The following is a 26,077-nucleotide window of genomic DNA, read 5'->3' as shown; positions in this document are numbered from 1 at the left end:
ATCAGCACCGTTACTCCATGCTGCAGTCCATATTGCAAGGTAAAGTCAAAGGTAAGCGTTGACCCGGTAGAAGGAGAATATCATGGCTGCGGAATTTGAGAACATGGTTTAAGAAAACCTCAATGGAACTGTTTCAAGCCGCAGCGAGCAAGGTTATAATTACCAATATGATTTCCAACATCCGAAACGGATAGGAACCAGAAGAACAAGAAGATGGAACGCTTGGATACATTTTGAACATCTTTAACAATAAAATACTCTGATCACCGAATATATCCTGGTGTATTGTCTGCTGGGATCTTCCATAAATAATAATGTAATGATGGAACTTCCATAAATGGAATGTGTATGGATGTGTATGGATCTTCCATAAATAATAATAAGTTATTCGTATTGTAGTGAATTACAGTCAAATAAAACTCACAGTTCGATTTATATACGATTTATTTGTACACCTTCTCAGTTTGAATTTATTTTACTCACTGACTAATTTTAATAAGAGCGCGCTATTTATAGTGAATAGGTTATTTTCGAGAAGTTTGCAGAAAAAGTTCGCCCATCTCTGTTTCATCGCATGACCTTGCTTTAGAAGATTCAACCTTGATTATACGTAACGACTGTTGTAGCGAGACAGTGTTCTCGGTCGAGTGCTCGTTTGGTATAAACATACTAACGAGTACTTGGCCGAGCACTCGACTCAGTCATATGGCGAGACAGTCACTCGAATGGTATTCTATTTACTAGGCCGAGTCTTCGACCTCCCACCCTTCAATCGTATACTCGCCAATCCACTCGGTATGTGTAAACAACACTCGCTGGCTAACTGTGCACATTACCACTTCATCAGAGGAGATGACTTGAGTTAATCAATGTGATTTGTGATTCTCAAAAATAGCCAATAAATGGAATTCATCTAGGACAATAAAGTTTAGTTCAGTTGTAAAAGTCACACCTGTGCTTATGAAATTTCAAAACTTTGGAGTATAAAAATAAACAAAAACGTAATGCAGCATATGTATCGATTGTAGAAGAAATAATATTGTTGGTTTTATAACTCAAGAAGTCAAATAAAATAAAAAATTTAAATTCGACACATAGACAAGAAATAAAACATCAATGAATCGAAGAAATCGGGAGCAGCGAGATTTGGTCTTCTTAAAATCCATTGTCTATAATCCAAACACGCTTATCTTCTTCTCATAATACATCCGTCAGTTCTTGTATAAGCAGTGGTATAAGCCGTTTGATATATTTTTAATGTTAGCTTTACGATCTATAAGTACATTATTCATTGTTTTTGTGAATCGAAACTGAACTGACTCGCCTCCATATTCAAAAATTGCCAAATACGTATAAACCATCTCTCGCCCTCACCACTGTCTCGGCCTAGTAACAGTTTGCTGTCTCGCCACTGTACTCGTTACGTGTAATCAAGCCATTAGGGACTCCATCGACCTGTCAAAGTTAAATCACGTGATCTTTGGTTGGCACACAAAACCGTTCTTAACCTAAACTCAATGTAATTTTTGATTTTTCGTATTTGTTTTTCGTCGTGATTTTTTAGCTAATTTAGTATTAAAAGACATTCATTAGATTAATTAGTTTATAAACTTTACGTTTTTGGTGATTTTGAGTGCTGACAACATGCCTGTGACTTGTATAGTAGTGAACTGCGGAAGTCCAACTGATCGGGATAATGTTAATTTTAATTTGTTTTTTGTCGTGATTTTGAGCTTAATATAGTATTTAAAGACATTCATTGGATTAATTATTTTATAAACTTTACGTTTTTGGTGATTTTGAGTGCTGACAACATGCCTGTGACCTGTATAGTAGTGAACTGTGGAAGTCCAACTGATCAGAATAATGTTAATTTTAATTTGTTTTTTTGTCGTGATTTTGAGCTTAATATACATAGTATTTAAAGACATTCATTGGATTTATTATTTTATAAACTTTACGTTTTTGGTGATTTTGAGTGCTGACAACATGCCTGTGACTTGTATAGTAGTGAACTGTGGAAGTCAACTGATCAGAATAATGTTAATTTTAATTTGTTTTTTATCGTGATTTTGAGCTTAATATAGTATTTAAAGACATTCATTAGATTGATTATTTTATAAACTTTTCGTTTTTGGTGATTTTAAGTGCTGAAAACATGCCTGTAACTTGTATAGTAGTGAACTGTGAAAGTCGAGCTGATCGGATAATGTTAATTTTTTTTCGTCTTCCCTCTATAGGGCTTTTCATTCACAGTCATTTGTTTTGAGCTTCTGTCATATGTCCTATAATCCGTGTATAGTAATATTATACACGAATTATACAACATCTAACGGAAGCTCGAAACAAATGACAATCGATGAAAAGCCCTATTAGAAACTCATTTATGTTTCCTCGCCTAACTAAATTATCAAAAAACAGGACGCACTCATGCTAGGAATTATGGTTTTTATTAATATTATTACAATTATTTATATGTGACACTAATGTAACTAGTGACATTAATATTAGGCCAATGTGACAAACTTTATTAATACTAAATTTTAACATTTATCCCCTATTTTGTTAAAACAATATTATTTTGTTTTTCATTCTATTCAAAATAAATGCAGTTTTGACAGGGAATTTGTTTTGTTATTTATTTATTCCATATAGACCTGGATCCCGCGTACCAAAAAAAGTTGATTAATAGCAAGCTGAAAATTTATTAATAGCTTAACAGTGTCTAGTCCGACAAACTTTGATGTATGGGAACACTAGAAGTTTTAACTGTGGAACAGGTTAAAAATTTGGAACGTCAAACTACGAAAATGTTTATGTAATTTGTCAGATAAAACTTCCAATTGATTTGCTACCAATTCAATAAAACCCTCATGCAAAAACCAGATTGGTGAAAAAATCATCAACTGGGCATTTTAATGAGTAGAACACGAAGACCATGTCAAACTACAGGAATCATGTTGGTTAGTAATACCAGTCTGATTTTTGCATGACAATTTAATGAAAGGGTAACAGATCAATTGGATGTTCTGTCCGACAAAATATATGGGATGTTTTTGTAATCTGATGTTCCAAATCTGAGTTTCCAAACTGTTTCACAATTAAAACTACCCCTGTTCCAGTGTCACAATACATCAAAGTTTGTCCAACTGGACACCGTTAAGCTATTAACAAATTTTCAGCTTGCTATTAATCAATTTTTTTGGTACACAGGATCCAGACCTAATAGGTTTGTTCGTAGTACGACACAAACGATTAGCAACTGCTGTCAACCATCAGATGCATGAGCAGTTAACAGTTAGCGTTGTGCAGTTAATAGTTAGCATTCATAGACTACGAATGCGCATGTGTCTGATGGTTGGCAAGTATTGCTGATCGTTCTACGAACAAACCTATCAGTAAGCACAATTTGTGATATCCATGGGTAGTTACTAACAGAAAGAGGCAGGATTCGATTTTTAAAACATTTATTTTAGAGTCAAAACATAGTCGTACCTTAAACGATAAATGTATATTATCATTACAAGTTGATACTAATTACAAAAATAAATACACATCTAAAAGACCAATACATAATTACTCATGATGAAGAAGTACATTATAATTAAAAATGAATAACCATTTTCATATCGCTGCAACACAATGCCAAAGCCATCTTATATTTCAGTTCGTTTAGTGAGCGCAACAAGCACTCTGACCGAACAGTTTCAAAACTCATTAGTTTTTCATCAGAGAATGCATATGTTGCTATCTCCAAACCATGTAGCTGTAACATATGTACATGCATTGGGTTCTTCTTCGTCTGTCTTGCTCTGGGCATACTCAGCTAAAAATAGGATTGCTGCAGACTTCACTATTACCGGCCATACGCATACAATGTGCATTTGCTATGTCATCAGAACTGGCTATCACCCCACCCAAGCATTTAGTCGTTTAGCATTAGCTTTTTGGAAATGCTTCACCTAAAAAAAATATTTTATTTTTTTTTGGAAATTCTTCAACTACAAAAATTTATTTTTATTAGAGTATTTGCGTTCTTTACAATGATTGAGAATATTTTATTTAAAATCAGACATTCATATAATATAATTTTAGAACAATCATGACAGTAATTCAAATCGATGGCAGTAATAAATCATTTTCAGAGAATTATGGAGTTCGCAGTTTACATATTAGGACAACGATATGTCTGGTTTCATACAGATATATAAACGTAAATAAATCTAATATTTAGAACCAATTTATCCAAAAGACACTAATACTGTTATGCATATATTTCTTAATGGTGAATAAATAAAATAAAGGCATACCTTTCCAACAATAATATGGAAATCAGGAAATCATTAACAATTTTTACTCCATTCAAAACAAATCCAGCTGTAAAATATTTATGTGCCTGAAGGCTTTTGTATGCTTTCATCTGCTGCTTAGAGTAGCAACTGTGAGACTCCACCAGATCTGTATAAATATCTATAATAGTAACTTGATGGACTGCACTTTACTGTAAAATCCAATTCTGACTGAATTCCGTATGGATCTAAATCCCCAATTATTTTCAGCTTCAATAAATATCTAAAACAATAAAAGAAATAATGTTATTGCTTGCAAAATTCATCATTATTGATAAATATCGGGGCAAAATGAACAGTAAATAAACATTGTTTCGCCTACCTTTCTCGCAACATCTGGAGTTTCCAATAATAATTTCCTTAAATAATCAGTTTGCATTGTGGTAAAGTTTATAAAGTTCACAAAAACAGGAAACGAAATCCAAATGAATTGAAAATAGACAAAATACGACGATAAACAATGAAAAATCATTGAAAAATAGATACAAACATAACCTCTTCGTTAGTTTGTGTGCCAACCAGAGGTCACGTGGTTTGGATTGCCTAATTCCGGAGAACTCATTCTCCACGCCGCTCAACGTGTTCCATCCGATATTTCTGTAAATATAGAGATGTGCCGAGGTGGAACCTGTTACTTGCGTAACTCTTTCGCTACAGTATTTAAGAATAGTTTGGTAGTGTTTTGGCAATAGTTATTAAGTCCTGAGCTGGCCTGTGGGAAAGCTAATTTATCGGTCATATTGACCGAGACGGCAGCGAACGAGTTAAATTTTTGAAATTTTCAAAGCCAGTTGCCAGTGTGATATTCAACTTACCATATTACCGATGTAACGAAATTTAATAACTGGTATTAGATCATTATTGTTTAATGAGTACCTCTTTATTAATGATTTTCTTCAGAATACACACAAAACCAGGATACATACATCATGTTTTGCCAACCCAAAAACGAAAAGTAAATGGACATATCAATATCTATCAACATAAGAAATCAAGTTAGATATCAAGTTCTGTCCTACTTAATAAATACAATATCATGATACACTCACCTTCACAAAATTCCGCCACTAAAAATTTTTGATAAGTTTGACAATTTATAACTTTATCCAGATTTAGCCATACGGCTCACACTCCCTCTAAGGGGAAAATTGACTCATCCCAGATACCTACGGTATCAAAAGGATTGAGCTCTGGTGGGACTCTTTCCGTGTTTTCGAGCCCTGCCTAGGTGACTTGGTATGCTGGAGTTTCTCCCAGAAATTTTCGTACGCATCTGGCCGTCGCAAGTAGTACAGTTTTCTGCATGGTCTTATAAAGGTGTTCATTTAGACCCAGCTTTTTTATGCTTTCGAGGAGGGTCTTCGGAATGACTCCAGTAGTAGACATAATAATCGGTATCGTCTGGGTACTTTGCATTCTCCATTGCCTTCGTATTTGAATTTCCAGATCTCTGTACTTGGCGATCTGTTCAGTAAATTTAATACGTAGATTATTGTTGTTAGGTATCGCCACATCAATTAGTGTTGTCTGTCTTGTTAATTTATTAACTAGTACCAGATCTGGTCTATTATGTGCCACTGTTTGGTTTGTGAGCACAGTGCGGTCCCAGTATAGCTTGTAGTTGCCATCCTCAAGCATACTGTCAGGGACGTATTGATAATACGGGAGATGGTCCGTTTGGAGAAGTCCCAGCTTGATAGCTATCTCTTGATGAAGGATTTTTCCCACTGCATCATGCCCTTCCTTGTATTCAGTTGCAGCAAATGCCTGGCAGCCCCCTGTAAGATGTTGGATGGTTTCTTGGGCTTGACATCCATATCGGCATCTGTCGTTTTGAACCTGAGGGTCTTTGATGATATATTTCAGGTAATTTCTGGTTGGTATAACCTGATCCTGAATGGCCAGTAATGAACCCTCCGTTTCAGGGAATATCTTTCCTGATGTCAACCAATAGTTCGACGCTGTATTGTCGACATAGTCTTGGCTGACCTCATTGGGATGTCGTCCGTGCAGAGGTTTACCCATCCATGTGCGAATTTTTTTCGTCTTTAGTGAGGTGGTTTATGCGCATTTCTGGTTCCCTCAGTTTGATCGGTGTTGTGTCATCTACTGCGCAAATAGCTCGATGTAGAGTAGATGTCTCAGCTTGCATCTGAAAATAAATGCTTAAATTAGCAATTTGTTTATCTAATTGCTCACCTATATCCATAAGTCGTCTTCCTCCTAGATTCCGTGGTAATGTCGTTCTTTCTACTGCACTTTTAGGATGGTGTTTTTGTGCCTTTGGAACTTTATTATTTATATTATTATTATTTATACTCATATTTTCAAAGTTCCTGCATCAGTTTGTAGGTACATATATTGATATCGTTTGCTATTATTCCGGTAACAAAAAAAATTTGCTTACATGGCATTATACAGGGGTGAATGGAAGCTATGTATTTTCTCCTACCTTTAAAAAACTCTGGAAAAATTGAAGATCTGATTTTGTTTCATAGTCCTGTCATATTATTCAAGAGGCATCACTAAAATTTTGTTTTTTGAATTATCCGAATATCTCTTTTCTTGCAAGGGCTGTACAATTTTTTGTAAACAAAAACACTGAGTCACTCATAAATAAAAATATTTTAAATAGAGGTTGGATTGATAAGATTAGAATGGCCTGCATGCAGCCAGATCTCAATCCTATTGAGTATTTATGGGATGAATTAAAAATAGCTATTCGCCGTCATCGTAGAACTCCAGAAAATTTGGTTCAGTTATGGCCTTGGTAGAGGAATATCGGCCATTCCTCAGGCAAGGATAACACATCTCTATTCGATGCCAAATAGATTGCGAGCAGTCGTTGCTGCGAGAGGTGGACATGCCCGCCATTGAACTGTTTTTAATTTTGTTCTGTGTTGTTAATTTTAGTGCGTTTGATATTTTTATAATATTTTTATAATTCAAAAGACAGCATCTTAGGAATACCTCCAAGATAATACGAAAGGAGTATGAAATAAAATCAGCCCTCCAATTTTTCCACAGAACTTTTTTCGTACAATACTATCTAAGCAAAAAAAATTTGTTACCGGAACAATGACAAAGGACAACAATACATGTACCTACAGACTGATGCAAGAATCTTGAAAATCGGAGTACAAATAATAAAGTTATAAACTTTCAAACTTAATCAAAAATTTTGAGTGGCGGAATTTTGTACCGGTGAGAGTATATATTATCATTCTCATTTTTAAGGGTTTTACCTTCGTCATAGACATTCCAAACAAACTCATTCCAAACCAACTTGAAGAAATATTACTAATGCCTGGTTGCACCAATAAAGCTTAAGCTCCAGCTTAGCCCAGCTCAGCTTAGAGTTAGGGCCGCTTTAAGTCTCACTTACGTTGCACCATAATTTTCGATTCTTTAAGATGCAATCCACGTGGCAATCCATTGTGGTAAGCTGATAATTGATCTAAGACTCAATGGTGCAACGCGTATGTTTCGTAAGCTGAGCTTAAGGCACGTCTAAAGGTCGCAGCATATTATCATGCAGGTGGCGAATCCAGCACGTAGCGTTTAGTTTCCGAACAATATTGATTTTATTGGTTTTAAATATGAACAATTAATACTGTCCGGAACGTATCGTATCAGACACCTCTTTGTAAAATCAGGTTTTTCGGATACTACGCTACGTGCTGGAAACGATACGTGCATGAGAATATGCCGCACCTTTAGGCCCGGCGCAAATTGAACCTAAGCGAGACACAACCTGCACCGGCGAACTGCGTAGACAGTTTTGCGCATCCTACTATCAGGTCATCCGTTCGCAGGTCTCGCTTGGGAACGTTTGTCTTCGGCGTACAGTTTTCTTGGGTCGTGGGACGCGTGACTCACTGCCAGATGTTTATTTTTATTTGTTTTTGTTTGCGAGATGGACATATCTGAAATGAATACGGATGGTATTACTTAAGTACAATTTATTATGATAAATAAAAATATTAGCATAGTCAAAACCCCGAGTGAAAACTGCTTTGTCTCTATCATTAAATTCTGATAACTTTTGGTAGCCTAAATAAGCTTATATACTAAATAATGTTGGTAGACGAAATTAATAATCAAAGTTATGCCTTTAAAATAACACATTATTAGAAAAATAAGGTGAAAAATGATTAATGTTACTTAAAACCGTGATCGATAAATATAATGTCGTATTGCCCTCAAATTTAACTTGTCGGCATATTACATTTTTGTTTATGTTTAAAAGTTAAAACGAAATATGCAGATAGTGTTATTTTTATGACCGATCAGTAGAGGAGGGATTATGAAATAACTCTGAGATTATTTTAAATATGTAAGTATTATGTGCAGAAATAATGTCATACCGATAATGTCATACCGCTACGACTACTATGGACATGTTTAAGATAAAGATATTTTTAAAACGTTACGAGTTACAAGTACGGAAATACCGATTTAAAGTTGCTTACTCAATTCAGTACAAGGATCAGATACATAAGTATTTTGTAATCAGTACCACTGAGACCCGGTATCAAAAGTAACCGTTACACGTCCGCACTGATTTTGCCCGTCTCTATTCGCTACGTCGATGGCCAACGGTTGGGCTGGCTCGTGTTCAATAGGGCTTTTCATTCACAGTCATTTGTTTCGAGCTTCTGTCATATGTCGTTTAATCCGTGTATATTCATATTATACACAGATTATACAACATATGACGGAAGCTCGAAACAAATGACAATCGATGAAAAGCCCTATATGCGGCACGCTAGAAAAATAAATGCACGGGTCACCCGTCCCGCGGGCGCAGGTTGTGTCTCGCTTAGGTTCAATTTGCGCTGGGTCTTAAGACCGCTTTACAGCTTGCAAGAAAACTTGCTGCAATTTCTTGCATGCAAGACTTTCATGCAAGTCTATTGCATGGTCTTTTACAGCTTGCAACCCGGCTTGCATGCAATTTGAAAGTTTTACCCTTAGCCTAACTTATAAACTTCTGTTTTTTTTTAATTACTTTATTGCTGTTTATTTAACTTGGTAAATTTCGAAATGCCAAGACTATCAGAAATAACCAAATATAAAAGGAAAACGGCGGTAGCAGCAACTTTAAGTATTATTATTGCTGCAGCCAGCCTTTTAGTCACTAATTTAGAACGCCGAGATCGGAGATGGTGAGTAAGATCTTAGTTGAACAAGAAGAGGGGTAATAATGTATCTCCAACAGAAGAATTTATCCAAGTAGATGATGGAAATGACTCTAATTTTCTAGGAATGAATGTACATTTTAATAAACCCTTGTGAAAAATTGAACAGTTACAAAGAAATCTATATTTCGAAATACTATTTCTGCGAAACACAAATTAATTATTATCCTAAGGTACTTAGCTAGAGGAGAGAGAGCTTCCGTAGCTTAATATACAATTTACAATAATTTTAGAATCTCAGAAAGTGCCATTTCATTATTCATTCATTTCCAGCGTTGATATATTTCACAAACAGAAAACAGCTGATCGGCATGTATTCGTGAATCCGGGTCGTCAATGACATTTGATATTGTGGAAAAATCAAATTCCCCTAGACTTGCATGAAAACTTGCAGAAAAATGGCACCAAACCGATTATCGCGCAATTGCAAGAAGTTGCATGCAATAATCAACTGACGACATACTGCGCATGCCTTTAGGCAACTTTCTTGCGTCTTGCATGTAGAATTGCAAGCTGTAAAGCGCCCTTTAAGCTTAAGATCTGTTGGTGCAACCAGGCATAAATAACATATCAAGCAAGTAATCTCATTTTGGCAAAGATCGGACTTATCAAGCTTTGTCATACCACTACAGACACTTAAGATTATGTTTATAAGATATTAGTATTAGATAGTAATTAAGAGTAATTAATCTCAACACACGTGTCACTTTTGGGAAAACATATATCGCACCTTGAAAACAAAAGTGGCATTATCCCAAAAACTAAATATTTCAGTATGACCGTTTAAAGTTTTTCGAAGAGTTCTGTAATGGATATTGAACTAAAATAACCGAATTACATACTATAATTAATGTTATTCAACAGTTTGATTAAAGCACAGTTAGCTTCTACCGAAGAAGGCAAATTAATAATGTAACTACTAATTTAAAAAAAAATCTTTAAAAAAAATTCCTTATAGTGCCACTTTTGTTTTACCTAAAAGTTCTGATTATTAGAATAAAAAGTCAAGTTAATATTTACCTTATGATAAAAAAACAGAAAAATAAAACGAAATTGTCGCATATTAAAAAGAACAATCGTTTATTTGGTAAAAGTAAACAAACTATTATTAATACTTAATGAAACTTCACATTTTCTCGAAATTAAAATAATTAAAAAACTTAAATATTATTCAAACATACTTTGATAATAGGATCTGTAATAATTGGGAATTAAGCCAGCATCAATAAGACTTCTTACATCATCTTTCTTTCTCTGTGATATATCCAATTTACGCTGATACAGAGGTTTGATTTCTGAAGGACGACTATTTCTATTGGTTCTTTTATTTAAGTCAAGCTCTTTAAAATCATCAAAGTAAGATGTTTTGTAGCTAATTTTTATCTCTTCATGTTCGTTTTTCTCAACTTTGATTACTTTTAAATCAGACAGTTTTACAACTTGGCCATCTACGCTCTTATTCAGCCTCGGAACCGGTAATTGTTTTATATCCAAGAAATCGCCATAGCTCATTTCATTTACAGCGAAAGGTGTCCCTCTTTTTTTTGCGCTTCGAATAGCACAAACATATTGCGAAGGTACGTATATTGGTCCTGACTTAAGACATCTTTTGACTTGTTTTTCAATCAAAGAATGTACAGCGTCCCCTTCGTTCTGAGTATGACCACGTATTAAAAATTTGTGGGTAATAGATTTTATTTTTAAATTTAGGACAGCATGTATGTACATCCCAATAATGAACTGGTTTTTTTGCTGTCCACAACAGTTATCAGAATAAAAGATGACATTCAATTTTTCATCAGCAGTTAGAGACTTTTTCTGCAGATACTTTAAAACACAACTAGCTATCTCATTAGCTCCGCGATTTCCTTGTGTTTCATCCCAAAAGAAGCATTCAGTTTTGTCCTGTTTGAGTTCAGAGATAGTAAAATTTAAGCAATTTACTTTAGACTTGTAATAGAAAGTTGATACCTCACCATTTGGAACTGGCATTACTGCTTGCAAGTCATAACATGCCACAATAAAACTGTGCGACACGTTCTCTTTATCATTAGCCTTTTCCTCGCGACTCTTTTCTTTTTCAGCCAAATGTCGCTCATAATTTTCTTTTTGTGCATCTTTTTCACAACCTTCAGCAATCTTGTATTTAGTACATTGCTCACATTGATCCTTCTTTGGTGCAAAGAACCCAATATTAAACTCCTCGTTAAATATTTTTCGATATGTGTGTATCATTACATAGGGTGATCTTTGTTGTATACAGTCTTCTTTGTAATCAAAATAAATATCTGTTAAGGTTTTTCCGCCATCTATATATTCCTTCGTTGTTTGTTTCCGCAAATAATGACTTTCAATTCGAGGTATACTATTGATGTGACGTTTTACTCCTTCTGTCAAGTCAATTGGCACTTTTCGATGTTTTCCATGTTTACCTCTTTGTTCACCTTCTAGTATACCAGTCATATTATTTTTCTTCTCAATAACTGTTCTGATACATCTATCTGTTATATTTAATGTATTTTTAAAAAATGTTTTACATATTTTGCTTCTAGTACCATTGACATCAAAATAGAACGCACTTTTTAACTTTCTAGTCGAATCTGCTTTCTTGTATTGATACTTTGGATGAATCTCTTCTATATTACGCGAGATATATTCTCTTTGCCTGATCAGCGAAGCCATTCCCCAATAATCATGGAATAATCGTTTTCTTGATTCCTCATTAATTTTTTCTGGGCATTTCAGGCGACAACTTAATCCACAAGAACTTTTTATAGTTTTAGCTTGGATCACTTTTTTTGATCTAGAACTCGAAACATATTCTTGTCCAGAGTCTTTTAAAGACTTAGCAGTTTTGGCATATCGTTCATTTTTTTTTTGTTTCCTAGGTTTGTCGATCCCATTTAAAATAGCAGATGGAATATCCTCCATGACATTATTATTTGCAATCCGAACATTTTCATTATCTGTTATAGTTAGCAACTCATCACCAATATCGTTAGATATAACATGTTCATTAAAATCCTCGTTAAAAGAATTTGAATTATTCTCATTTATAATTGTCGTCAAATCACCACTATTTTTACTTACTACTTCTTCATGTATGATTATTTCGTTTTCATTAGAAAGTTCTGAATTTTTTTCATCTACGTAAGCTGCACATTTAGTGAAAGAATGTGAGGAAGAACTTGAAGAACATGTAGAGGATCTTGTAGAACAGGAGCACGAGCTGGAAGAAGATGAAGATCTGGAAGTAGATGAAGAGCTGGATTTTCGGCATCTTTTTTTGGGGGGTGCGTAGGTTCTGTCATCGTCTGAAACGGGTGAAAAGTCACCACTGTCATCACTGGATAAGTTTTCGTTGTTAAACGAACCGAAGTCGTTGCTGGATGTTTGTAAATGGTTGGATTTAGTTTCTGTAAAACCTAAACTTTGGCATCTTTCTTCCATTTTTTCAGGTACTGGATTTTGACTACCTTTATTTTGAGCTACTAATTGTAATATTCTTCTACTTCTACTGTGTGAATTGTCCATGATTATAACCCCTTAAACAAAAAAAGTCTATGCACTTAGCAATATTTTGATGGTGTATCTAACGTTAAAATCATGTTCTTTTTCAAGAAATAATCACAGTTATTTATATTTCATTATTATAAAACCACTACACACGAGAAACTGCAATTAATATCTTTTATTTATCTTTTATTTATTAAAATACAGCATGATTGTCCTATTATTTTTACTAAAAGACTGACATTAAACTAAATTTGACATTTATCGAGTTACAAAAAACAGTATAATCTCATTCCACTTCTTAGAAAAATGGCACTTAACGAAAAATGCTATTATTTAATTCGTTGATATAAGAACTTAGTCATTTAGGTTATTCAAAAACCGACACTATACTTAAAATGTCAGTTTTTCATTCATTAACTAGGCAGAATAACTACATAATTTACGTAAAAACTGGCACTAAAGAAAAAATGTCACTTTTTTACTTACCACGACGTGCTTCTCCCTTAACAATCCGCCGGAAACAGATAGAGTGCCACTTTTTAAATTACCACTTTGACAAAACACCTAAAAGTCAAAAGTGACACTAGCGACTTCTAGGAGAAACTATGCGAGCTATTAGAACAGGAGTCTCTGCAAAAGGAGCGTTTAGTCAAAAGTAATGCAGATGTCGCTATAACTAAAAATTGATGTTTTCAGTATAGTGCCACTTTTGTTTTCAAGGTGCGATATGTACTCGTTACCGAATGTACTACACATTTTGACTACTTTTAGCAGTTTTTTATTATAGTCTAATATTCCTATATTTTTGCTTTATTTCTAGGTCCTGATTTGGTAGTTTGTGATGAAGGGCACTTAATAAAGAATAAGAAAGCAGTAAGAGCCCAAGCCCTAAATAAGATTAAAACTAAAAGGCGTATTGTATTAACTGGTACCCCACTACAAAACAATCTAGTAGAATGTAAGTTGTAAAAAATGTATTTTATATTTTTCTGTTAATTAATTACTTATCGAATTAATTAATCACTTTGTAGAACTATACGGTTTGTCACAACAGATAATATTTAGAAACGATATTCTTAAGACTCAACTTAAAAGTGATGACTTTCAACCGTCAAATTAATATTTATAACAACTGTGTGTCTAATTGTACTAATTTGTACTTACATAAATAAATTACAATAAAATTTTAAACAGTTTTATTCATGAAATAATCGCAACAAATTGCACTCGATCTCTAAAATTATTATCGAATTTTTGCCCTCGTGACACTTTGACATAATTTCACCCGCCTTCGGCTCGTGAAATTAAAACTGTCAAAGTGTCACTCGGGAAAAATTCAATAATTCTAGAGCTCTTGTGCAATTACTACTGATAATTGCATAGTAGAAATCGAAAATTGCACTGTCATGTTGTCAATTGTTGAATTTGTAACCACATACTAACAGCTTTGTTTATTTAATATGCCCGTTTGGCATTTCATATATTTGCAAACATTTTTCATGGAACACCATGAGATGATCCTTCAACAAATGAGAACAAATACAACGGAGCCCCAACCTAGTTGTTCCAAAAATTAAAATCCACATCCAAAGGAATCGAAAAATAATGTAAACAATTATTATACAGTTGAGTCCGCGAGTCTTTACCCGTGCGTCATCATTTAAAGCATACGAAATAAGTCGGAAATTTACTAAACACAACGGTAAATGGATATTATTTCAATTTTAACTATTTATAATGGGAAATAAGCCACAATATAAGTTTTGCTTTAAAATTTTGGTGCATAATTACAGCTACATTTGAAGTAGCTTAATAGATTCTTTTATTATCATTGATTAATAAATAAATAAACAATTTATAAAAAAATTCAATATACTACATTCGCTCTCGCGAGATTTTTTTTGACACATTCGGAATAGGAAACATACAACACAAAAATTCCTACCTCACACTATTAACTGCTAAAATCAACTCAAATCAACTTAATCTTTCATTAAAAAAAGAAGAATTATTAGAAATAGTGGGAGTGTCTACTAATCTCATAAAATTTTGTGAAGTTTATTTCTACAAAATATTTTTATTTTGTACAATAAATAATTTTCTCATTTGTTTATATAATAATATAATGTCTCATAATGTTTACTATTAATAATATTGGATATGAGCAGGTGCGTTGGTTTTGTAGTAATTTCCAATCACTTCTGACAACTGAACTTTTCAAAAAAGAAATTACTAACGTCAGTGTCAAAGTGAATCTCGATAGAGCGAATTCAGTATAACATATTTTCTTTTTGTTATTTTATTCACTTTGGCGGAACCCTTAACACAAGCATTCAAGTGTGTCAACAATGAGGTTAGCTTTGTACGTTGTCAAAATTTATCGTAAAATAACATAAACTTATTACAAAATTTCTAACTCCAATATAAAATTAGTTGTGAAAACAACTGTTTGTATACTATAAAAAACTTCAAAATGCAAAAATTCGACAAAATATTAGAAAAAAATTCAACAAACTGACAGCCACAAAAGTAAACAAACCAAAACGTCAGAAATTGTACTTAAAATATGTGAAGACATCCCCAATCGTCTTTCTTTGTATCTATCTCTTTTCAATACACTGAGTCTAAATCGTTCATAAAAATAACATGTGTTATTTCTTAATAACAGGCGGCAGCTGGTTTGTCATTAATTTCATGCGTGGAAGAGAATGATGCTAAATAAAAAGTATGTGTTTTATGTCACCAGGTTTTAATGACGCACGGGTAAAGACTCGCGGACTCAACTGTAACTGTGTCTTTAATAATTATTAGTTTTTTTTAAGATTGGGTTTTGTTGTATTGTTAAATAAATTGTTTAGAAAATTATAATTTCTTCATTTGATAGTTTCACTTTCTTCGAGTAATTTTCTTCCTAAATTACACTCGTGCATCAAAATAATCAGATAATTTAGCTTTTAAGGGGCCGTCCATTAATCACGTGAGGCTCGAAGTGGGAGGGAGGGGTCTACAGGAAATCACGAAATGTCACAATACACGTGATATTATTCTTCTTCTTATGCAATTCACTAATGGATGTTCGCGATCACGTTTGACCATTTTTCTCTATCCCTTGCAGTATGTATTAGGTCTCCTATGTTTTTTAGTCCTGTCCATTGTTTGACATTACGGAGCCATGACATTTTCTTCCTGCCCACTTCCCTTCTTCCTTCGATCTTTCCTTCAATTAAGGTTTGCAGAAACTGGTATCTTTCATTTCTAATTAGGTGCCCCAGGTATGCCGTTTTTCTCTGTTTAATTGTGCACAATCAGTTGTCGTTCTGTACCAATTCTTCTCAGGATTTCTTCATTTGTTATTCTTGCGGTCCAGGGAACTTTAAGGATTCGTCGATAGATCCACATCTCAAATGCCTCTAGCTTATTGATTGTGTTTATTTTTAAAGTCCATCCTTCCATGCCATATAGGAGCACCGACCATATATAGCTTTTTGTGAATCTTAGTCTTATGTTAAGGTCAAAGTCAGAGTTCGTAAAGACGTTTCTGAATTTCCTTAATGCACTTCTGGCCCTTTCTATCCGACATTTAATTTCCATATCCGACATCCAGTCTTCACATAGCCAGGTTCCCAGGTACTTAAACTTTTTTACGCGCTCTACATCTTGGTTGTTATAATATGCTAGTCTTGCATTTTGATGTTGACATAATTGACGGCTGATTATAAGGAACTTCGTTTTTTTTTATGTTGATGCTAAGTCCCATGTTCTCGCTATGCTCTCCAATTTTATTAAGAAGGTTTTGGAGGTCTTCTATATTGTCTGCTATTAAGACCGAGTCATCCGCATATCGTATATTATTGACACAGGCACCATTTACTTTGATGTCGCTTTCGCATTCCTCAAGAGCTTCCTGGAAGATACTTTCTCAATATAGATTGAACAGTAGTGGGGAGAGAATGCATCCCTGTCTTACACCTCTGAGAATTTTTTCAGCTTGCGTTGTTTCATTATCCACCTTGACGACAGCTGTTTGATTCCAGTAAAGAGCCTACACGTGATATAGGTGGTCTTAAACCTCACAATGTGTCACCAAGGGGGAGAGGGGGGTTAAAAAATGCCAAAAAAAACATCACGTGATTAATGGACGACCCGTAAGTGTATTGCCTTTTAAAAACTACTCTCGTTCATTTTCACATTTTGGCGAAAGAGCCCGACTCCGAAGGAGGAGGGATTTTCAAAATATGAAAATGAGCTCTTAGTAGTTTTTAGGCAATACGCTTTCAAGCAAAATCGATAATTTTGATGCACTTGTGTAATTACCCCCGATAATGTTTGATAATTTCCCGTCGTCAAGTATTTTACCTCAGATGCCCTTCGTTGATACGCAAAAATACATTCCGTGGCATTAATGACAATTAATGTTTTACAACTTGTCACAGAGAACAACAATAAACAGATTTAGCAAATAGTCAGGCTAAGATATCAATAAAATATTAGTTAAAATGATTTAAAAAAGACAGTTGAATTCATGAAATAATCGTACCGAATTACTCTCATTATCGATTTGTTTTGCCCTCATGACACTTTGACATATGTAATTTTACTCCTTTTCGTGTCGTGAAATTAAAACTGTCAAAGTGTCACTCGGGATACAAATCAATAATTATTTTAGAGCTCTTGTGTAATTACTACTGATAATTTCATTTAATCTGACTCATTCATATTGACAATTCTGACAGTATTTCTCATGATCATCTTTCAGTGCGTCACAGTTTTTCGATTTCTTTCTAACGCATTAAATTGTATGTGACAGAAAAAAGGCACGTCGGTGATTACATTTCGTCGGTGACATTTTTATAACATTTCTTATAGTTATTCTAGTTGTCGATAGATGGCGCCATAATAAAAAAATAATTTTTTTTAATTAGATAATAATATTACAAATATAATCAAAGGTAATACCACGAGTCCTCTAAATTTTATCGATAATTTTTTTTGTTTTCACGAAAACTTCTTTATTTGGTAAAATTACGAAAACAAACCGAATGATAAAATCACGAGTCCGAAGGACGAGTGATTTTACCTGATTTCGGTTTGTTTGAGTGATTTTACCCTAAATAAAGAAGTTTAAGTATGAAAACGAAAAAATTTATCAAGCAAAATTTAGAGGACGAGTGGTATTTGAAAAGATTATTTTGTGAACCAATATGTATTATTAGTAAATACGGACATCTGTGAAATATTTTTAAGACAACTAGGATCAATGTCTTAAGTAGGTTATAGATAAATTATTTTATGATTTAATGATTTATGATTTATGATTTTAAATTTATTTATTATATTGTTAATGCATAAAAAACTGTTTAAATCGAAAATGAACAATTATTAAAAACACAATTTTTATAACTAATATGAGATTTTCCAATGTCGTTCGTAACGTCTAATCTGTCGTCACTTTCAGTATCATTAATTACAGTCGCAGTTGATGTACTGGCAATGCACTCAGTTGTAGTAGTTGTTCTAAGTTTATTAATAATTTTTTTATGATGTTCTTCATTAACTTGTAAATAAGGTTTTAACGAAGAAGCTGTGGCATGTCCAGTTATTTTTATTGCCTCCTGTTCTTGAATTCCTGCCTTAACGATACTACACTCAAAGATGAGATACTACACTGGATCGGCTTGAATGATTTGTTAGTTTTCGGTTTTGTGTGTCCAATCCGCATTTTTTGCAGAGTTCTTCAACCATTTAGCCATTTCATTTGGTCCAATGGGAGTATTTTTATACCATATTCCATTACCTGTTTGCCAGTATAGATTTGGGGTAAGGAAAAATCTATCGCTGGTAATATTTTTACCACGCTTCTCCATGATTTTTTTATATAGTCTTATTGGGCACCTTTCTGGATCTTTAATGTTTGATGTCAGCCATTTTGAATCCGAACACTTTTTTTGACCACCTTGGCATGTTTTGGTAAAAATTGGATTACATTCAATCCTTCCTGTTTCTTTGCCGGCATTGTTTATTTCATATTTGAAATAATCAATTCTACAATGAACACCCGCACCACCGCGCCATGCTAACTCGTAAGAGACAACATGAAAAAATTTCATCTCTAATCCTAGCGGATTATTTTCATCGCACGAGTCTATAATACTCAAATACTCTTTTTCATCCAGCGCTATAGCACTTTGTTTTCTTTTTTCGGGACGACTTTGTAACTCTTTCCTTTTTGCATTTCTCACGTCTCTTGCCTTCTTAAATTCAATGTCGATAAACGGGTTAAAACTTATATTAAACTCTGAAAAATATTTTTCTTGAATCATTTTGGCTGTTACATTCCAAATAGTTTTAACAGAGTATTCCTTGTAATCTTCACCATTCATTTTCTTCATATTCATTCCCCAATCTTAAAGAACTTTTGCAATTTCTTGAATACTTGTATTATCATTCAACTGATATTTCCTTACTGTGCAAAATTGCTCAAATTGTGTCGAAACAGACCTTTTTGTCTTAATTGTATTTTGAGGCGTATTATTTTTTAACAAATCTTTAATTTGTTCATGATTATTGTCACCAAATCTAACGCTAACGTCCATTTTGTTTAAATTAAATTATGACGATGTTAAATCGCGAAAATTTAAATCGGTCAAAATTGCGCGGCCTACTTGCTTCGTGGTCTTACCCAGCTACGCTGGGTGAGTTCACCACAGTGCAGTGGTGTAATTGGTTTTGCCTAACCCCCAGGTGAATGCATTTTATTTAATTATTATTTACCCGTGTTTTTGTAATAATAAATTAGGAGAATGTAATTTTAGAACTATTTTACTAATTCTACTAATATAATGTGTATTTTAAAAGTAACTATTGTTCCAAAATATTACGTTGTAAATATTCGAATCCTTTTATGTCATAACACTGGTTTTTTGAAATCGGCAACAAAATAGAAGAATTAGTTCTGTGTTCTGTGTACGGTTTACATCGGTTCTGTTTGACGTTTATGAAAAGTTTAGAAATATTTATTTTGAAAATAAAAACTGTAGAAAATCTGAGTATATCGTGGTTAGTGTTTTAAAAATATCTATGTACCAGGGCTGTTCATAAATTAAGTTAGTAAACACAGGTATAGTATTTTTACTACAAAAGCGATATTACGTAGGTCAAAATTTTTGACGTAAGGGAACTGTCAAAACATTAGAGTGTGACTTTTCATTATTGCCATGTTTATTATAAACATGGCAGTATACAGTGATGAGCGCGCTAATAACCGGCAAAATAGCTCAAAAGATGGAAAATGTATTAAGTTTTGAGATAAAAAGAAATGAAACTACTGGAGGTGGGATTCTATCGGTATTAACTTATAATTTACATTACCATTATGGATAGTTTCCACCTTTATACTTTTAAACGTCAGCTAGTTAACTTCGGTCATAATTCTAATTCTACGTATTATGTTCCTTCAGCTTCAAACTCAGTTTTATCAGGTTATGTATGTCTTCTACTTCTTTGGTTTATTGGCCTCTACCTGCATGGATATTTTGGCCAGCTCATCCTATCAGAATAAAGGAAAAAATCCCTTAATAATCTACAATTTAGAGTTAATAACTCAATAATTTCAAATTTTAATATTTAATTATTGCAAAAAATCACAAATGTGGGATTTGAAACAACCTTCGACAGTTCTGTAGTGACATGAGTGAATGCGAGACGTCTAAAATCATGATAGAAATTAAGTTAATTTTAGAATAAAAGGTTACTAGGTACTAATTAAACTGTTTTTATTTTGCATTATTGTCTTCAATTGATTTTTACTTTATGCGAAATCAAAAAAATTGTTAATGTCATGTTAACGTCATACGTAGTTATGAGGAAAGAAAAATATTGAAAATGAATGGATAAAATAATAAATAATTTGAACAATATGTAAGAAATTACATACGACTAGATAATTCAAATCTGGGTAAAATACCAATACAATATTTTGTAATAATAACAGTCTGTAATCATCTGGGTTCTTCACTTCAGCTAACCGAGGCCACATTACGCAATCTTGTAATGATCTTCTTTTTCTTCTTCCTTTATTGGGTTATATCCCTTGGGATAATTCGCCCAGCTTACACCAGGGAAATCTTGTAATGATCGGCAGTTGTCCCTGTGTTAGAAAGGCTTTTTGCCTTTGTTGTATTTGTCGCATGACAATTCAAAATTGCCAATTAACTAAAGAACGAGAAGAAGAAGTAGAAGCAGATTGTGTAATGGTCGGCAGTTATCCCTGTACGAGAAAAATTTTTACCTTTGTTGTATTTGTCCGATATCAACTCTAAATTGTAGATGAATAAGGGATTATTCCTTTATTCCAAGACGATGGACTAGCCAAATACCCATGCAGGTAGAGGCCAATAAACAAAAGAAGAAGAAGCCATACATAACTTATTAAAACTATTATAGGTTTGAAAGAACGTCATACGTAAAATTATGACCGAAGTTAACTAACTGACGTTTAAAGGTGGAAACTATCCATAATGGTAATGTAAATTATAAGTTAATACCGATAAAATCCCACCTCCACTAGTCGCATTTCTTTTTATCTCACAATTTAATAGATTTTCCATCTTTTAAGCTATTTTGCCGGTTATTAGCGCGCTCATCACTGTATATAGCCACATTCTAATGTTTTGACAGTTCTCTTACGTCAAAAATTTTGACCTACGTAATATCGCTTTTGTAGTAAAAATACTATATGTACGTATTATGTGAAATTTAGGGTACCTTAAGTTTTATCAGGGAAGAGACTGTTTTATCAAGGAAGAGGCTGTTTTATCAGTATTACACTCAATGATTGTCTAGAACGACGCGTGGTGATTGGCTGAAAAAGCAAAAACGTCAGAATTTGACAGGTGAAAAAAATAATCTGTATAATTTTTAAGACTATACAAATCAAAGAAAATACCATTTTATAAATGCAAGAAACACATTTGATTTGTTTTTATTCCAAATTGAAAATAAAATTTGACAACTGTCAGATTTAACTAAAATGTCATGTTAGAATAAATGTCATAAATGTGTATTATCACGGACTTACCCTTTTTCCTATCATTTGTTACGCACTGAAAAATGATCATGAAAAGGACAATATATTATACATTTTAAAGTAGACTACTTTAAAATATTGCCAATACAGTCGAACCCGCTTATTGGAATAGTATACGTACCAAGTAAAAGTATTCCTATAACCGGGATATTCTAATAACCGATCATTGATTGCTAGTATAAACGTTTCGGGACCTCAAATTTCTATTCCTTAAACCGGGATATTTCTTTAACCGGTATTCTAATAAGTGGGTTTGACTGTATTTATGGGTTACGTTTTTGGGACAACTTCAATTGATGATAGTTCGTTCAGTTACATGAAATCAATTTTCACTTAAGAATATCCGTCATAAAAATCATAGCATGTGATTTGTCTTTAAAAAGACAACCACATGCAATGGTAACAGTAAAATTGTGGTTTGTTTCTTAATAAAATAGTAAATTTTAAGAACGGGAGTCTGTTAAAATTAACTTAAATAATATGTTGTTTGTTTTAGATTACCACATGGTTCATTTTGTTAAGCCAAATCTGCTGGGTACTTTAAGTGAATTTAGAACCAATTTTGTTAATCCTATAACAAATGGCCAATATGAAGATTCTACTTCTTATGACATTAGTTTAATGAGAAAAAGAACACACGTTTTGCATAAACTTCTTGGTGAAACTGTTCAGGTAAGTTGGTATTGTTGGTAATGAAATGCGTATTTTGTAGTTTTGTAAACCTGTTTATGTATTGGATTTATTTTTTGTTATTGGTTGTCAACAAAATTTGATGTCAACAAGAACCAATGTATTATTGTTGAATTCGTCATAACAATCAATAAACGTCAGTTTCCCACGGCAAACTTAGAGAAAATCGAGATATACCTAGCTATATTTGGATGCCTCGAGAAGTCAAACGGTGTAAGTCACATTCTCCCTAAAAATGACTTATGAGATATAACACTTATTATACTATAACACTAACACTTATTATATATAATAATATTATTATTTCCTTGTTTGTATTTATGAATATGTTACTTTACTCTGGGCTAATTAGCAAAATTCATGGAAAAGTTATTTACCAGCAATTTTATTGCTGGAATCGAATTATAAGATCTTATATATTAATAATATAGGTATGCAAAGTCCGCAGATAGTGTGCTACTTTTTTTATAAACAAAATGGCGCCGACAAATCGTATTTTTTTCAATTATTGCTCTATAATTCCGAAGATTTTAACTTTACAACAAAAACACTCAAATAAAAATTCACCGAAATTAAATTCTGCATAGAGATATGTTTTTCACGATTTGCTCCGACGAAAATTTTCCTCGGAAAATGCGGGTTTTCCTAACAAAAACTATAATTTTCAAATAAAGTTTTAGGTAAGTAAATATTAATCAATAATTAAATAACTTAGTGACATCAAAGACTCCTTGGTATAGATTGTAATTCCAGAAGCCGGTGAAAATTAAACGAATATTTTAGCAACAATTCAATTGTTAATTAACAATTTACGATCGCAATAATAACCAAAATAATCATGATACATTGATCAAACTTATAAAGATTATAAAGATGAGATGCTTGTTTAATATTTTATCGACAAAATATAAATTTTTCTTTTTTTTTTGCATAATCTTTAAATTTTGAAAAAAAAAATAGTTATAATACGTTGGTCTAATTAGTAAAGTACAAAGAAAGGTTATTTACCAGCAATTTTATTGCTTTAATCGAATTATAAGATCTTATATATTATTAATATAGGTATGCAAAGTCCACAGATAGTGTACTACTTTTTTTATAAACAAAATGGCGCCGACAAATCGTATTTTTTTCAACTATTGCTCTATAACTCCGAAGATTTTACCTTTACACCAAAAATATTCAAATAAAAATTCACCCCAATTTAATTATATATAGAGGCATGTTTTTCCCGATTTGCTCCGACGAAAACTTTCCTCGGAAAATGTGGGTTTTCCCAACAAAATCTCGAATTTTCAAATACATTTTTTGGGCCAGTAATTATTTATCAATAATTATATAGCTTGGTGAAATAAAAGCTTTCTTGGTATAGATTATAAATTCAGAAGCCGGTTAATATGAAACCAATATTTTAGCAACAATTCAATTGTTAATTAACAATTTACAGTCGCAATAACAACCAAAATAATCATGAGACATTGATCAAAGTTAGAAAGATTATAAAGGTGTGATGCCTATTTAATATTTTGTCGACAAAATATAAATTTTTCATTTTTTTGCATAATCTTTAAATGTTTAAAAAAAATTGTTATAAACAAATTAAGATTTCTTAGAAATTGTTTATTATATTCTAATTTTAAAAAATACTTAAAATGCGTATTTCTTAGGTCTTGAAAATGAATGCTTTAAAAAATTTTTTCAACCATTTGCAAAAAAGTTAGGAAACAGCAAAATAAATATACGATATCTCCATTGCTTATAATTTGTTTTAATTGTTTCAAAGCTTAAAAGTGAGTCTATGGTACAATCTAATTACTCACAAAGAATGTCAAGAATTAGTGCAATGGTTATATTTTAATCAAAGATTAAAAATACTTTTTTTGTAATTTTTAGCGCGAAAGTAGGCTTGATACAGAGCCGGAGATAAAATGTTCACTCGAAGCGACTGACACGCTTAAACTCGCGCGAGTTGTGTATGTGGGCGGGTAGCTACGGTACTGTATTATTCTACTTTCGCGCGTGTAAATTACAAAAAATATATTTATAATCTTTAATTAAAATATAACCATTAAGCTGATAATCGATATTGTTTTATAAATAATTAGCTTGTACTTTAAACTCATTTCTACGCTTTGAAAGAATTAAAAAAAAATATTAACACCGTAGTAATAGTATGTTAATTTTGCTGTTTCATAACTTTTTTGCAAATGGTTCCAAAAAACTTTAAAGCATTCATTTTCAAGATATTTGAAATGCGCATTTTAGCTATTTTTTAAAATTATAATATAATAAAAACTTTCTGAGAAACGTTAATTTGTTTATAACTATTTTTTTTAAACATTTAAAGATTATGCAAAAAAATAAAAAATTTATATTTTGTCGACAAAATGTTAAATAGGCATCTCATCTTTATAAGATTTCAAAGTTTGATCAGTGCATCATAATTATTTTGGTAATTATTGCGACCGTAAATTATTAATTAACAATTGAATTGTTGCTAAAATATTCGTTTAATTTTCACCAGCTTCTGGAACGATAATCTAAACCAAGAAGGCTTTTAAGTCACCAAACTATTTAATTATTGGTAAATAATTACTTATCTAAAACTTTATTTGAAAATTAAAGATTTTGTTGGGAAAACCCGCATTTTCCGAGGAAAATTTTCGTCGGAGCAGATCGGGAAAAACATGTCTCTATGCAGAATTTAATCACGGTGAATTTTTATTTAAGTGTTTTTGTTGTAAAGTTAAAATCTTCGGAGTTATAGAGCAATAATTGAAAAAAAAACACGAATTTCGGGCGCCATTTTGTTTATAAAAAAAGTAGCACACTATCTGTGGACTTTGCATACCTATATTATTAATATATAGGATCTTATAATTCGATCCCAGCAATAAAATTGTTGGTAAATAACTTTTCCCAAAAATGGACTATTCTCCGTTAATCAGCCCAGACTACTTATATTATGATAAATAAAGACAGTTTATTTGTTTTTAATAACTACTTATATTTCTGCAACTATTGACAGAAACATCTTAGTATCTCATTTTAAACACTTATGCCCGGTTGCACCAACAGATCTTAAGCTTAAGTCGAGAATATCATAAGAATTAATATAATATAATTATAATATATTACAATGAGAATACCATAATATAATAATAGATATAATTGATAATAAGGTAAGAATCTAAAAGTATGGTGCAACGTAAGTGATATTAAAGGAGGCCCTATCT

The 26,077-nt window shown here is 32.6% G+C and overlaps 1 protein-coding gene and 1 long non-coding RNA gene across 4 annotated transcripts in view; one reads left to right on the top strand and one right to left on the bottom strand.

The window, feature by feature from the left end:
* The window catches only part of LOC126883268 (transcriptional regulator ATRX-like), a 442,769-nt gene that overhangs the window by 257,317 nt on the left and 159,375 nt on the right, over positions 1-26,077 (top strand). For all 3 annotated transcript variants that reach the window (XM_050648594.1, XM_050648595.1, XM_050648593.1), the window contains 2 exons: positions 13,887-14,024; positions 22,648-22,823. In XM_050648594.1, the coding sequence (XP_050504551.1) occupies positions 13,887-14,024; positions 22,648-22,823 (314 nt within the window). The remainder of the gene's footprint in view (positions 1-13,886; positions 14,025-22,647; positions 22,824-26,077) is intronic.
* Positions 3,451-4,892, bottom strand: LOC126883269 (uncharacterized). The gene is made up of 3 exons (XR_007697594.1): positions 4,672-4,892; positions 4,311-4,572; positions 3,451-3,962 (listed from the first exon to the last, which is right to left on the bottom strand). It is a non-coding gene; the product is annotated as an uncharacterized LOC126883269 (long non-coding RNA).

Source organism: Diabrotica virgifera, chromosome 4, assembly GCF_917563875.1.
Source record: "Diabrotica virgifera virgifera chromosome 4, PGI_DIABVI_V3a".
NCBI classification, from domain to species: domain Eukaryota; kingdom Metazoa; phylum Arthropoda; class Insecta; order Coleoptera; family Chrysomelidae; genus Diabrotica; species Diabrotica virgifera.
Note: the sequence above shows the minus strand (reverse complement) of the source record. Positions and strands in the feature narration are given on the sequence as shown.